The sequence below is a fragment of the Platalea leucorodia genome, assembly GCF_965183815.1.
Source record: "Platalea leucorodia genome assembly, chromosome: 7".
In the NCBI taxonomy this organism is placed as follows: Eukaryota; Metazoa; Chordata; class Aves; order Pelecaniformes; family Threskiornithidae; genus Platalea; species Platalea leucorodia.
In genome coordinates, this window is record NC_138829.1 from 41,261,904 (window position 1) to 41,278,273 (window position 16,370).

General features: G+C 44.0%; 1 protein-coding gene across 2 annotated transcripts in view; it reads right to left on the reverse strand.

Moving 5' to 3' along the window:
- Positions 1-7,837: 7,837 nt before the first annotated feature.
- The window catches only part of DPF3 (double PHD fingers 3), a gene marked incomplete at both ends in the record, with an annotated part of 161,878 nt that continues 153,345 nt past the window's right edge, over positions 7,838-16,370 (reverse strand). For both annotated transcript variants that reach the window (XM_082317121.1, XM_082317120.1), the window contains 3 exons: positions 7,838-7,908; positions 8,940-9,021; positions 10,360-10,472. In XM_082317121.1, coding sequence (XP_082173247.1) covers positions 7,838-7,908; positions 8,940-9,021; positions 10,360-10,472 — 266 coding nt within the window. The remainder of the gene's footprint in view (positions 7,909-8,939; positions 9,022-10,359; positions 10,473-16,370) is intronic.

Consider the following 16,370-nt stretch of genomic DNA (forward strand, 5'->3'; position numbering starts at 1 on the left):
AATGCACTCCTGAGTCCAGCAGCAGCAGATGTCTGGGCTGGAAACAGATCTGTACTCCAGCAGAGTTCATGGGCAGGGGGATTTCTGCCTTCCTGGCAGAAAATCTTGAAGAATCTAAGGGAAATCCTTATCTTGATTTTCAGGACTGTAAGCCCATGGTTCCTTGATGAGAATTAGCAGTTTCAAAGTCTTATATGGCAGCAGCAGGAAGAGTCCTATCCAAGGGGACAAAGGGACAAAACTCCAGACTGTGATAGCTCATGCACAGGTGAGACAGATGCTAGCAAAGACCTTTCAGACTGCTACAGAAAGCTCTCTCCCAGCCAACCAACTCATTCATTCAAGACATGGAAAGGAGATGAACATGCAACAGACTTGTCATTCTTTATCACTCTTTCAGAATATGAAGAATAAAACCTGCCCTTCTCTCTCCTTGGCTTCTGAAAAGTGGGGAGAGAGGGAACATTTCCTGAGTCACTGTGGAGGTGAAACCTACTGTTTGTTACAATGAACTGAATCAGATGGATGACTAGACTGACAGGAGTCTGAAAGAAAATATCAATACCTGAAAAATCAGCAATTTTCAGGTATGAAGTGTTTTATTGTTAACTTCGTGCATGCAAAGGGAGGTAAGCTGATCTGGAAATAGCAGTTTCCTCATTTCAAAATAGCAGTAACAACATATATTCTAAATGCACGCGTGAATACTGTAATAATACTTTACATTTTCATCCAATGTGGCAGAAACACACACCAAACATTATTAAGCTATTGGCTTGATTCCCTAGCTGCAAAATGCCTGGCATTCTCACTGACATTTATGCAATAAGAGGGTAAACCCTAAAAACCCTTCTGTCCCCCAGAAGCAATTGCTATTGTCTACCTTTCGCTCCACCCTCAGTTAAGTGTCTTGATGCACAGTGGTGGTGGGACTCACCGAACAGCCCAGCAGAGCCGCTGGAGAGACAGGGTGATAATTAATGCACCTCTCCTCTGCCCCACACTAAGAGTTGGCCATCAGGACAGCTAAATTGTGCTCCTGCATCTTGCAACCTGGGTACTTGAAGAGAGGCACACTCCCCCATGAGCCAGGGACACTGCCTGGCAGCGTCGGTCGCTCTTGCCCTTTTCTGCAGTGCGGTGAGACCCCGCGCCCTGGCCGGCATTGCAGAGGACAGAGCTGGGACAGTGCCAGCACTCTCCCTGCAGAACTGCTCCCCAGGAGCAGGGACTTGATGCTCTGGCCCCAGTCGATGGCACCAGCACTGGCAGAAAGGAGGCAGCTTGAGCCTGCACTGCCGTGGGAACATGACGGGGAACAGGCTGGGCAGCTGCGCTTATAAATCTGTCCCCGTCAGACCAGAGCCCCCTCTCCTCTCCCTTCCCCTCCAGCAAAACTGAGTTTATCTTATGTAAACCAGACCAGGTTTGGTGCCTGCCCTGAAAAGCCATTTAAATACTGCCAGGGCTGGAGGTCATTGTTAGTAATTATATCACCATTGAAGATGGATTTGGCCGCCTGCCAGTCCCAGCTCCTGCCCTCTTTGACCAGAGGAGAAGCACAGCCACAGTAACTAAAACTTTTCATTTCCTCTGCAGGGTCTTGGACCTTCAGCACCCAACCGCTGGCTTGTCACCTGCTCCCATCTCCCCGGGCAGCATCACGGGCCTGCAGCTGGCAGAAATAAAGTTGGCTCTGCTTGCTCTGCCACAGCCTGGTCTGCAGCACTGTGGTAAATGGCAGCACGCAGTGCTTGCATGCAGCTGATGGGCTCCAAGTGCTTTGCAAAAACAGCTAAGAATAGCCATCCTGCCTTTTGTCCAGAAGTGAGGCACTGAGTGTTTGGGTATATGCCCACAGCGGTGCTGCAAGCCCTGTTGTAAGTGGAAATAAACTCCACACTTTATAACTCCACTTAGGTGCAGCAAAATATCACACTTTCAGATAACCTCAGAGCATCTCTGACTCTCCACACTGGCGGGCAGCCTGGCACAACCAGCAGCTCTGCTGGACGGGCTGTCTCCCATTCAGGTCAGCTGTTGTTAACCGAGGCCTAAGTACGGCAATGAGTATGTGAGCACCTCTGCCTGTTTGGCTGTGGGTTTTTTCTACAGACATGTCTTCTTGTGGGGGCTGGGGCAGGAGAGGGACAGCACGCACCCACTCCTGCCCTGGCAGTGGTGGTGACCCTGCCCGGCTGCCTAAAGAAAATTAACGCATACTTCCCTTGCCCTGCCAGGTAGTATATCATGCAAAAGTATGAGATGCTAAGATCATTACAAACCCAGAACTGGCTAGAGAAGGGGGCTTTCCTGTCCTGTCTGCCTGCTCTGCTCCACAGAACTTATTTTCACCCTCCTCTTGTCCAACCCACAGCCTCCTATAACAAAACTGACAAGACAATCCATCCTTTAATCATCTCCTCCATACAATTTGCATTTTCTGCCCTCCCAGACTGGTGGAAAATTGTTCCCAATACAGACTCTGTTGCTTTGTCCATTTTTTTTATATATCAGGAAAACATAAAGCATTTCCCCCTTCTGCTCTGAAAGACAGTTTTATAGACTAACAGTTGGCATTGCCAAATGATTAGATAGACAGACAAGTAAGATCAACCAAGATGTCTCACTCTAAGAAAGTGCTCCTAGCATTCAAGATTACATATTTCTCCATTTTACTTATCGTTTTACTTTCAGATGAACCAGTTGCATCATGTTAAAGATTCCTATTCCTCCATAGCTGCTAACTTTCTTTTGAGCAGATATTGTAAAGTTTTCTCTAATGCAATTTCTTGACGTGCTGGAACGGAATTAACCAGACACACAGTGGTGGATATGACACTAAAAAGGAAAATTTGGAAAATTTAAATTCAGATAGACTTGAAATATACTTCTGAGCCCCACGTTAAATGGTTTATGTCAGATGAAGGGTATTTAATTATTTTATTTTGAAATTAAATTAACTTTGAAATTAAAATATTGAAGTGATTCATTCTAAAAGGATTGAAACAATCATTTTCAACTCTTCGGTATCCCCCCATATTTTTTGTATGAAACAATTTGCCAGATTGAACTTGGATATGTGAATAATTGTGGTTCTCTCAAAAGTACATTTTTTAAAAATATATTTATTCCACACAGAAAAATCATGCCCAGCTCTACCTGGAATTTCCTTGCACACAATGCACACTATCCCTCCGGCAGTGACAAGATTAATTAATATTCCTTTCTACCCCCATCCACTCCTCACCTCCCAAATGACCCCTGTCAAAACACATGCTGTAGGTGTAAAGAATGTGCAACAGTCCCATAACGCTGCACGGTGCGGGAGAGTCTTCCTTTGGGGCAGAATTTACTAAGCTCCGTTTAAAGAAAGCTAAGAAATAATGATTTCAAAGTTATTTAGAGCAAAGTTTGCTTCAAAAGAACACACTTAATGGTGGCTTTCCTAGCTTGAGAACTGGCCTAAGGTACGTTTACGGAAATGCTGTAAACTCAATCCAAAGACACGTCTATGGAAGTACAGTTTGGAGGCAGAATGGGACCCATCTTATGTTTCTTACAGGTATTGCCGTTTCCAAGCTACAGGGGAGGCTCTGTGATGGTAACATGAACTCACCTCCTCAGTTGTACGACCTGGATGCACCTTCTTTTTGTGACCATTTCTCCACCCTCTGGTTTCCGAGGCTGCCACTGCAGCAGCTCCCCTCCCCAGCCAGTCTTCCCACCATGGGGCAGAAAACTGGGCAACACAGCACACGAATGTGATGGAGGGAAAGCCAGAATCAAGCCATGGTTTCATGCAATATAGTCTGAATTGTTCAATGTCTGGAACAGCCTGAGGTAGCTAACATCAATGTAGCTGCCATCGTGGGCTTGAAGGAGGTAATGCGCAATTTACTGCAACAGTAAAGGCAATTTTCTATAACTGACCTTTCTTAGGATATCCAAAATGGGTTAAAAATGAGAAGGATCACATTAATATGTATAACTAACATACTTTAAGGCCATTATGCAGACACAGCTTGTATTTAAATACATCCCCTCCCACAGTAAACATCTGTTTTTATAATAAGGGCAGGAAGAACAATTACATCATCCAGCCTGACTTCCTCTATAACACAAGCCTTTTTCAGTCAGACATTCCTGTGATTAACTAAGATTGCGTTTAATTAAAATACATCTTCTGGGAAGCTGCCCATTCTTGATTTGAAGACTTCAAGGGATGCAGGATCTACCATCTCCCGTGATAGTTTGCCCTGATTTGTGCTAAAATATTGCTTGCCTTGCCTACACAGAAGAGTTTTGAAACACGCCAGAGTTTGATCACCTCAAGGGCTGCCAACAAACTTGCACGTCCTGCCGTAGAAAGAGAGAGAAGCATACAGAGTCAGAGTCTTCGTGTTGTTTGCTGCCCAGACCAGATCGCTGCTACAAGCAGTTTCAAGATTTGCCTGGCAGCGGATGGAGTCGCCCAAGTAGTTCACATCAATGGTCATGCAGGAAGGCTGTCCCCAAGGGGGTACCAGGTGACAGGGAATCAGTTCTCAAGAGTTTCTAAACTCTTCCTCACCCCGATGGCTGTGCCACAACCTCTCCGCATCGTGGTAGGGCGGGTACAGCATTGCTCGCTTGGCGGATTGATTAGTATTTCTAAAGTGTGCCAAGACGTACGGCTCTGAATGCATGCTAAAAATGTCAGTGAGAGGTCCGTCCCAGCCCCTTATCTCAGACTGAGCTAGTGAAGAAGGGAAACTGTAGTTGGAGGAAGTTCTCATGGGAGAGCTGGCATCTCATCTGCTGCCAAAGTTACCTGGAGCTGCCTGGCTACACAGCGACACAGCACAAAGCTGAGGAGATGAAACGCAGCTGGACCACCGTGGGTAAGTACCCTATTACACTGTTCTCAAATGGCAAACAACATTTCGCTGTTGAAGATCTAGCAATCTCTCCTCCCATCATATCTCATTAGTGATAAACTTCAGCAAGGCAACTGAGGAATATTTCCAAACATGAAAGTCACCGTTCACTGCAGAATGGTTGTGGGAGGAGAAAACAGTCAGCACTATGGATCACAACCACAAAACAGGAGAGCAGTGTGCAGAGCACAGCTCATTTAGCACTGTCTCTGTCACAGGGATGGAGAGCACTGACTTTCTGTACCAGCCAGTCCCACCAACAGGGCTACCTGAGACTTACGTGATGAGCCACTGCCGTCTCCCTGATGCACTGGCTAAAACAATACGCATTTTCCTCTCCATTTGATAATGCAGACGTTATCCTATGCCTCTCCCAAGGTCAATGCAAATACCAGGAAACTGGAAGGCAATGGCCTTTGTGATGGAGCTGCCTAAGCCCAGCAGGCCTGGTAGCTGAGCGCCAGTCCAAACACTAACCCATCTCTGCTGCTCCCACCGCGAGCACCACCACAAAACTTCCCTCCAGTGCACACACTTCTCAGCTCCTGTGCCTCTTGCCAAAACACTCACTTTCCATGCGGGAGCCCAGCAGTGTCCTGCTGAATACATGCTTGCACTCCTGGCCACAGCAGCAACAGGAATTTCTATTGGCCTGAACTGTGCAATGGTACCAAAGTGCCATGTCAGCAGTGTTTGACCACACCAACAGATGGGTGCAAATGCTCGTGTGGCTGAGCTGTGGCCCCCAAGTGCTCCCCAGGGCCAGGGCAGTTCCAGACTGGGAGGAAGACACTTCATCTTTACTAGAGTTTTGTCCCAACAGGTACCAGACACTTAACACAGGTCCACGGGCTCCTGCTTTACCCACCCCGCACCTGATGCTCAAATTTCTTTGTACTCTCGGCTCGTTTGAGGGGCCATCACACGGAAAGCCTAAGGTATTGAATGAATTTCACAGGCAGCCAGTGCAGCTGCTCTGGGAGAGATTTGGTCCAATACAACTAGGATAAATACTTTCTAAACCTTAGTAAAGCCTTTTTCTAAGAGGTTAAAATACTCCTGATGCAGCCTGAGAAGAGGCTGCAAGAGTACGTGGGAGAATCCAGCAGCTGACATGGCTACATGTGCAAGCTGAAAAAAACACAAAAGGTGAAGAAACTATCTAAATAATGAGGGAAAGTGCATTAGGTCAGTATAGCTCATTCTAACTAAGTGTAATCAGCAGGAGAAGGGAGAAAAATTAGCTCACCTATGTTCGTTCACAATGTCCTTTCAAGTGTTCAGGGACATTTAATTTTGCGGAAAAGTTTCAACCAATATAAATATGCCAAATATAATCTTCAGTGTCCTTACCTACTTGTACAAGCAACCTGAGTCACATGCTGCTTGGGACTCTCCTAAATTTATATTATAAACCCATTTAAATCTATGTATAGGAAGTAATATACATCACACCCAGGAAAATGGTCATTCTGGACTATTGGCAGTTCGGGGAGTTGCAGGTTTTTAACCTTAAAGATGTATCTGGTAAAAATTCTTTAATGTACTCACTTGTCCTCCTAGTGATGTCTTAAATTATTCAAAGAGACTCAACTGTAATAATACTTTTTCAATTGATGCTCTTGCTTAATGTTTCTCCATTTCACATGTAGGGGTTTGTTTAAATAAAATACAACTATTTCTATTTAAATTTTAAAATAATTATGAAAATCTTTCTTTTCATATTAGGTTCAGTAAATTACTCCCTTCTTTAGAGCTGGGGAAGTTTTTTTTTGACAAATTATCATGTTTGCCAAAAATGTGGTTGTAGAGAATTTGGAGGCAAAATTATTTGAAAATTCAGCTAAATCTTGATAATTACTTTGATAAAAACCAATAACACTGTGGAAATTCTGGAAGTCCTGATTAGGCAATTCCCTAAATAAAATGCAACTTTCAATTGCAGAACATTTTAGTTTAGAAATTTTTAAAAATTAATCAAAAGTGCTTCATTTGACCCTAAGCCAAAGTTGTTCCTTTTTGCAACTTACTTTAGATTGCTCAGAAAACTGACAATTTTATTTTCTACAACCAACTTAAGATGACATTTTTCTTTTGTTCAGTTTTCTGAGCTAAACAGCAAGTCAGTCACATACATAACCATTCACAATTTTCTGAACAAAAATAAAATGATGAGTCTGGACTGTATGCTGGCACTGCAGTGGGACAGTGTGCCTGAATATCCTGAAATACCAAAGATGGTAGACTTTTCTAAGCATCTCCGTATGTACATACTGGTACTGTTCTTCCTTCAGAGATACTAAAACCAGATTTCTAAAGATCTGCCAAATTAAAGCATTTGATCCAAGGGATAAAGTGTCACCCCAAAAATTTTTGATCAGTGCTTCTCTCAGTGACAACGCATTGTTCATGACCCAGGAAGCCTTGAACTAATGTAAGTCTCAAAGCCCCCTGTGAATACAAAGTGGTTGCAGTAAAGAGATTTCCAGTCAAGCCTGTGAAGAGAAACAACTGGTGCCGCTCCCAGCCAAAGTACTCACCAATAATTCCTTGGGAGATATCTTATTACTTCTTCTTTAAAAAGAAGACTAAACAGAAAGCACAAGGCCACACAAAATTGACTCCTCCATGTCGATATAACAACCCTCCCCCTTCTATAATGCATGTGAGCCCGTAACGGTAAGCAGCAACCATGCATAGCAGTGAAGAGATTTCATCCGGAGCATCAGGAAAGTACGTGATCCTTCTAGTAGAGCCCAGGAGGTATGGCATTAGTGACAGTGAATACCACAGATACCTCTTCCTGTATTTGAGTGTCCGTTCGTTTTGATGTGGGTTGTGTCTTTGTGTTCTGGATGGGAACTGTGTGCTGGTATAGCAACACCAGGAACAAAGTGTTTCTTGACTGCTGGAGCTCCTCAGGCCTGGAAGCCAAAAGCTGATGCTCTCTCTCTGAGCAGCTCCCGGCACAAATGACAACTCCAGCTCCCTGTAAATGAAGAAATCCTTCTTATAGGAATGACATCAAATCCAGGCACTCAGAGTTTATGTCAAGATCGACTTCAACAAGATATCAAATATTCCTAACATTGGAATTGCCTGTTTTTTTCTGAAGCAGGCTCTGCTGCCCTTGGTGTCGTGTATGTAGGCTCTCTACACAAGTTACAACACAGCTGGGATGTGCGTTGCCACTAGGTTTTTTATATTTTCATACATTCAATACACCACTTCCCAGTCAAACAGAAACCTTTAGCTAATTATTAGCTTCATTTCAAAATTTTCTCCTCCTGATTTAGTTTCCTTTTTATCAAAGTTACAAACATTTAGCTCCTGAATGCATGATTGATTTGTAATTATTCTTGTCTCGCCCCTCATGTAAACCGGAGTCATTTGCACTTCTCCAATTCTACTGCTCTCTGTAGATTTTAGTCAGAGAATCAATAATAGTAAGGGACTAGTTCCTTGGCTCCCCACCCAAGTGACAAACTACAACCAGTGGTAGTATATTCAGATTGAATCCCCTGCAGAGGACAGAACCACATACCACATGTAATACAGACCGTAAAGCTCTCACCCTTCTGAGGCACAGACAGACCAGAGAACAAGGAAGGTCTTTCCTTTTAATCCAGTCTCCTGACAACAGACTCTCAGCTAATCCAGAGGCGACCTCCTTGTCTGGGACTTTCTCTCTGGGACTTTGACTTCTTCGGAAGTCCAAAGTCACGGTTCACAGGAGCTCAATTCAGTTGACTAAATTGAGGTGTCCAATGCTCTCTGGGACATCCAAAGGTACCCATGACCCACAAAAGAGCCATGTCCTGGAAGAGGAGGTAGACACCAGGCAAGATTGCCTAGGACATCTCAGATCACACTAGACCTCCACGTCTATTTTCTTTCTTTGCAGTGCTACCTGCCTCTGCTTTGCTACTGCTTCCTTAACTCTGCATGGCCCAGACCACCTTTCTGAAATTCTTCCCTTCTCCACAAGGACTTTCAAAGCAGACTTCTAACACATGTTACCTTCTGGGGGCTCAAAGACTGGTGGATTCAAGCAATACATGTGATAGCCACGGTCACAGTCATCACAGAAGAGCAGCTGGTCCTGATGCAGGGTTGTTGGAGAGACAGTAGGGAAACAGGGAGAGAAAGAGAGAAGAGAGAGAGAGAAAATGACGTAAGTTAGTCTCTTGCCAAGGTGAAAACATAAGCATGGTAACCAGCAGCGCTCAGCTAGGAACGCAGAGCTGCAACACAGAAACTAAGAGACTATTGGGAACATAAAATGCATCACGTTTGTGTGGCCAGGGTCAACCACTACCCTTCTCATCACAAAGGCAGTTCAGTTTCTAACTGGAAAATCTCTCTGAGAGGTGGAGGACTTCCTCTCCGAGGTGGCCTCACGATGCAGGAGCAAAAGCTGTTAGGCCAGGGGTATGCTGTCCTGAGAGAAGAGGACAGGCATCCTCACTTTGCTGCTCTCCAGTGATGTGACCACGTGCTGGATCTCATCCCTTCAGGGGAAACCTTTCTCATCAAAAGCCTGGACCTAGCCAGTTCTTCAAAACTCAGCTGAGTAGCAAATGTTCTGTGAAACAGATAGAAATGATGTGATCCCACCATGTGATGTGCAGCTCTTTCATACTTTTGGGGGGAAAAACCTGCTCTGAAGTATCCCATGACTCCTAACACAGAACAGCTCCCTATTTTCAGATTTCCTTATTTACTGCTCAAGCAAAACAAAATCTCAGGCTTCAAATTAATTCTGCTATGGGGAATGTAGCCTTAGCCAATTGCCTCCAAAGTTCTCCAGCCACTGTCAATTCTCCAAGTTTCTCACAGACTACCAAGGACCCTTAGCATCAGATTTGAACTGAAAACCCCACAGAGAGGACACTATTCAGCTGCAGGCTCTGGATTATGGTTTAGAAATCACTGGGGTAGGTGATTACGTGACTAGAGCGAGGCCTAGCCATCCCAGTTCAAATGCTTTCATGTTTCTCAAGTCTTACAATTAAGATTAAAAAATCGTGCCAAAAAGGCAAGCAAAATCAGCAACAGAAGAAACATACCTGCCGTCTCTCGGGTTATCACCCATTCACATGTGCTCCTGATTACCATATTGACAATACCACTCTTTTGCAGCTCCCTGTGACATGAGTTTATGGCCTCCAGCTAATTTCTATTGAATAAGCATACAAACCACAAGTATCGCCATCTTAAGTGGCCCTACATGATGCCCGTGGTGATTTCAGCAGAGACCAACGGCAGAACGGAGGCACTGGGGAGAAGCCCATCTCTACTGTCATGGTGGCTCTTCTTCAGAGATGTATGGAAGCAGCAGTAAAGCCATGACCCACACCATTGCCACATGCTCCTCAAGGGCAGGCATGACAGTAGCTTGCAGTGACACTTATTTACATGAAAAGGTAAATGAACTCACATCGTTCTCAGAGGTCCCACAAAGGCTGCAGGATTTGCACTCAATGCACTGCCACTGATAGGTTTTAACCGCCTCAGTCATGTTTGTGGTGAACTGCAGGCAGGTTGGGTGTCCTGAGGAAGATCGAAAACAACTGTCATTGTTAAGGCTCACTTATTGCTTGTTAATTAACCGGTATTAAACTTGGGAACAAAACGCACATGGACATGGACTGATCACAACATGGGCTGCAACTAACAGATATCAAAGAGGAAAGCAGGCATTAACCCTTTCGCTGCCGGGCACAAGAGAAAATCAGAGTCATCCCCACCCATTCCCCATTGGCAAAGCAGTTTTATTCAGAGCTCTTAAAAATGGTTTGGCTTTGGGTTTGGTTTTTGCGGGGCTTTTTTTTGGAAAGAAAACAAGAGAAAGGATGAAATCAGAAACAAACCCAATTTCAGAGAGAGCCCATCTGTCTTAATAGAAATTGGACTACAGTTTCGATTAGCGTTGTTTCGACCGGACTGAAGGACCTGGTGGAAATGAGGTTATTCTCCGTTTCAGAGCTTCCCTTCCTGGTGTCCAAATGGGTGGAGCAATTCTGTAAACTTTGCTTAAATGGAAGCAGCAGTGTACAGAGAAGAAGCAAGACAGGATGGAGGGATACAGCTTTTAATTTTTTTAAGAGCTCTGCCACTGAAGTTGGTTGGCACAGAAGAAACCAAATTGCACAGCTAACCTTCCAGGATCAAAACAAGAAACCAAAAGGAAAAAACCCCAAGCCAAATCCCACAACGAACTAAATGAAAGGAATAAAGAAGGGAAAGCTAGCAGAACAGTCACATCTAATCGGGAAGGACAAATTGCCAGAGTTACAACCCCTGCCCCTACATGCGTGTCGACTCCAGCTTTGCAAAACAGCGGTACCACAGTAGCAGGGTCAGCAATGGGCTTTCTGGAGGGGAAAATACAAACAAACAAACAAACCAAAGGTAGGATCAGTGTTCCTTCTGCAAAACAAAACAAGAAAAATATACCGCTGAAATAAAGTACTGTACTCCCAAACCACCCCTATCAGGCTGAGGCAGTCCCTAAGTCACCTGCAATAACCTATCGCTTGCCTTCTTGGAAAGCCCCGTATTTACCATCCCTCTCTGACACATGTAAGCATTAACACTGTGCATAGTCGGGAGCGGGGGGCATGGGACAGGGATAGCCAATTGCTCATCTATAGAAAACCTAGAAACACAGCTACGCACATCCAGCACTACCATGTGCTACTTCTAGGACCTTACACCATCAGGTGCGCAGGGGTTTTTCACCTCTAGGCGATCTGCTCTTCTTAGGCTACAGCCAACGGGTAGGAAAAAGCTTTTCCACCTCCACCAGCCTAAAAGTCTTTTTAAGAGTAGAGAAAGAAAGGCTGCTTCTCCAATAAGAAAAAAAGGCACGGCTATGGTAGATGTGGGCATAGATGTGCTATCATCTTCATTACCAGACACATCAGTGGTATTTTGCTCTGTCATCACATCACCCATCACCACCCTACAAGAAGCTTCTATGTTCTCTAGCTAATGAAGCAAACAAACAGTTGCTGAGAATTGCTGGGTAAGGCAAGAATGCTGTAGGGAATATATTTCCTTTATGTGCCCAAGATACCACCAAATGGTGTAATAAGGATTTTGGTTTTCCAGTTATATTCCCATGGTAGTGATACAAAAACTAAGCCTGTCCAGCAAAGAAATATGTGTGCATAAGTTATTAAGGAGATTGAATAGAAAATAAAGGAGACATTTAAGGAAGGAGGGATCAATGACTTTGTTCATATCACTCTTAAGCTTTTGAACAAAGAAATATTTTGGCAGTACTGAGGAGCTCAAATTGGCTAAGAAGATCACTGGGTTTTGGAGCCCTTGAAATGTCAGCACAAAACAAGAGTCAGATTTTACTGAGATTTACAGCGGACCAAGTCCAAACTAAAGTTGTGGGGACCTTGAAACCACAACGGTGCAGAAAGAGATTTTGTGACATGATACCTTTTCTTGCTGAGAGGACCTCATATAATTTCTGATACTACCAAACTAGCAGAACCTGACATGACACTGAAATGTTCTTCCAGATCTGATTTACAGCAAACGCAGAACCTCATTCCAACACTAGTAAATAGAACAAATGTGCCGCACTACACATCAGGGAGGAATTCATCCCAACAGCAGCAAGCCAGCTTCCAGAAAGGTTGTACAGTGCTGGAATACATCACAGAAAACAACTCATACAGGGAGGTGAGTTAATCAGAGAGTTAAATAGCTTCAGTCACATTTGAAAAGAAACAGAAAGAATGGAATCAAACTTACAGAAATAAATCACAGCTAAATGCATACACACATTCACGTGCTGACTTGCCTGCGTACACACATTGCTCATTGCAGAGACTGCAGCTAGAGACTCTCCCTTTCTCAAATGACACGAAGGTCAGGTTCTGTTCGTTACTTTATCTCTGTCCCTTCACAGCCATTCCTGCTCTCTTCCAGCTATCAGTCTTGACTGTCTCTTTCCTCATTTGCCTCAAAAACACCTCTGCAGGTTTTCTGTGCTGCATCTTGTATCGATGGTGCCTCATACTCGAAGTGATCCATCCTATTTTGCAGAGCCCTTCTTAAGAACCACACCCACCACTAGCCTAAAAAAAATGGGCTCTTGTGGGTTGAGGATTGCTTAGAAAATATTAAGAGTGGAGTGAGGGCCATGGTGGCTTCTTTTTAGTAGCAATGCAAGACTCTTTTGCAAAAAAATACCAATTTGTTAACTCCATTTGGCTCTCTCTCCAAATGCTGTGACTACGAAAGAGTGCAACAAATGCCCACAGCCATGTCTGCATAGCTGCAGATTGCCCTCTGTTAGCCCAGGGCTTATGACATATCTAAGGGAAAAAGAATTCCTCACGGACATGTCTTTCTTCAGCCTCCAAGTCAGATCCTGTTTCACATTAAACAATGTGCCTTGTGGTACCATGACCCCAACCTAATGTCATTGGAAAGACTTTTTTCACTTATGCCAGCAGCGTGATGAGGCACTGTAGCGTATGGCAAGCATGTCAGTAGATACTCCAAAATTAAAATTCTTTTTCCTGCCCTCCCTGCTCTCCTTCTTTACAGTGTTTCTATTTTCCTGCTACTTTGGTTCAAAACCCAGCGTTTTTCATAATCTATGAGAAAATTCGCACATCCAAGACTTCATGGAGCAGCATTAGTGAAGACCATCCCTGCTCCATATCACAGCACTTCTTGGCATTCCCTCTGTGGCAGAATACCTGAAGGCAAAGCCCTGTAGCTGCATATGGCGGGGTACTATAGGTAGATTCAAATTCCCTTTTTTTTTTTAAAAAAAAAAAAAGGCTAGTTCAGCTCAGAAACTATTTTGCTTTACACAAAGAGCAGTTGAAAATATGGTTCAGGTTGGTACAGACACTGTGGGAACCAGAGAGCTGGAAAGGTCTTTCTTGCTTAATTTCATCGCTCATGTGGTCAAGATGAAGAAACAGTCTTATTTTGCTAATCTTGAGATAAACAGCATTTGCTACAGCGAAGGTGTGCAGCAAAGAGTCTGCAGCTGGAAGTCAGTTAGCAATTCAGGTGGTGGCTCAGCCCTGGCAAACCCGGGATCACCCTCGCATGTCTGTATCAGCCCTGCAGATCTAACAGGGGGAAGAAGTAACACATATTTATGGTGTCACCAAAGTCAATAGACAGACCTCTAAAATACACCCCGGGAGCAGTTCTGTTGAAGGAGAAGGTGATATGTTAACATCAACAGTTTCTAATCTGCCATAACTATTCTCTACCTAAACTTTTGCTATGCCGCAATAGCTATAAACAACATAGACAATAAAACTTGCAGTGAGAAGGTTTCCAACAGCTCATCCCTTTGTCTTAAAGCAATATTTTAAAGTATAGATCAGGCCTGAAAGCTCCCTCATCTTTGTCAAAACTCTCCTCTGGATCTGAACCCTGTGACTGAGACCATATTTTATAGTGACACCCATGTTTCACATGCCACTGGCTTTAATTGTACACTATGTCCACCAGACATCTGGTCGGTGGAGTGGGGGGCGAACGCATTCAGACACCATTTCTTGACTCCCACACCCAGTGCAATTCCAGACTGCTGGTGAGGACAATTTTAACATAAATACCCTAAAAAAAAAAAAAAAAAAAAAAAAAAAAATCTGAAAATCTCTTCTGCTTACACTGGCTGCATAACACTAAAGACCAAAACTGACATTAAAGGGCAGGAGCAATCTGCTGCTCCCAGGCACTCTGTGACCAGTGAAGGCCTTAGAACGGCTCATTAGTGCTTCTTCAATAATGGATTCTGCATTGCAAGATTAATTGCAGCCATGTGCTCTGTCACACCCGCCACAGACTATTTAAGTTAACAATCCAATCAATAACCTTTTTCAAACAAAGGCAGAGATTATCTTGAGGGAAAAAAATAAGGAAAGACTCCTTTTTTAAAACAAATGTGAAATTATTTATATAGAGTAAAAAGAATTTTCACCCAGTTTCCAATTCTTTCCCTTATCTTCACTGTGTAGTGGTGGGCTTTTTAATCAATAGCGTAATGAAAACCCACAGGGCTCCTGGCTATATCACATCAGAATTTATTCCATAAACTATTCAGGTCTTTAAACAACTATAAATACATATTACAGATATAATGACCTATGTCACAGGAACCCCATCCAAATAATGGAAGTTTTACATGCAAAGAAACTGCAAAATTTCCTCCTGCTAAGATTGAATAAGCATTGCTATGACCACTGCCACCATTAGACAGAATTATTACCGTTATTCATACAAAAGAAGGGAAAAGTAACTTATAATTCTAATAAGGGATATGATTTTACAGTTAAGATATAAACATTTAGCCCTCATTTGTCTGTCTAAGAATTCATGCCTATAGATATGTACTGTCAATAACAGATGGATTAGAAAGGGCCCTTAAAAAGCCAAACTATCCAGCCACACCGACAGGCTGGGCTCTGCCAGAATCCCAGGGCTCGAGGAGCTGCAACTCTCAGAAAAAGACCAAACGTGACTACGGGATGAGGATGGGGAGCTCTTGGCATTTTCCTGGCCCTTCCCACCTTACAACGTCAAGGCGTTACGATGCAGGGACATATGCCTGCCTGCTCAAATGGATGTACTCATAAACAAAAGCCTTCAAAAGTGTTTGGGGGTGGATCCAAGGCACTGCCTGCCGCAGTACTTCTGTGATATAGGGAAGCAGGAATATTTCATTACAGAAAAATATAACAGATTTCCCAGCAACCAGGGCAGGGGTGGGTGTCAGAGGCTGCAGGTGAAGAGCTCTTGTCTCACCCCCTCCGGCGCAGAGCCCTGCTGCATCCAGCTGCTTAAGAAAAACAAGCAAACGAACAAAAAAGGAAGTCTCACTCATAGGCACCATTGGGTTTTATTACTATTAGACAGAAGAGGAGGAGAGGAAATATTACCACTGTGAATTTCTGTGTCCTGATGGAAATGAGAAACCCTGACTGTTTCTCCCAGTGTCCCAGCACCGCCAACTCTGCTACAGAAGTGAGTCCGAAAGGACTCGGGAGCCTCAGTGAATAGGCTGGTCAGTCTGATTTGGTCAGAGACCAACTTTCCTCTAATCTAATATGCTGCAATATGCCAGTAATTGTGGAAGAATTAACGCCTTTAATAATTGATGGAGCTCTGAAACTATTCAGCTGTAGCAGAGCTTATAGTTCCTATTATTTCATTTCCTGGCCCTATAGCCATGCTGGCCAGCATGGACAGAGCTTAAACCGAGCCCGCAGAAAGGGAAGGGGCGCTCTGCTGCATTAGCACCCGGGACTGGCAGCCAGCTGCACTCCGGAGGTGGTGGTTTGCTTCTCTGTACTGCCAGTTCCAGTGGAAAAAGAGACATAAATTACAAGCGATTGCTCGAATATTCGGCACCGGTAGAAGAGAGCCTGCTTTAATTGCTCACCCAACAGGCAA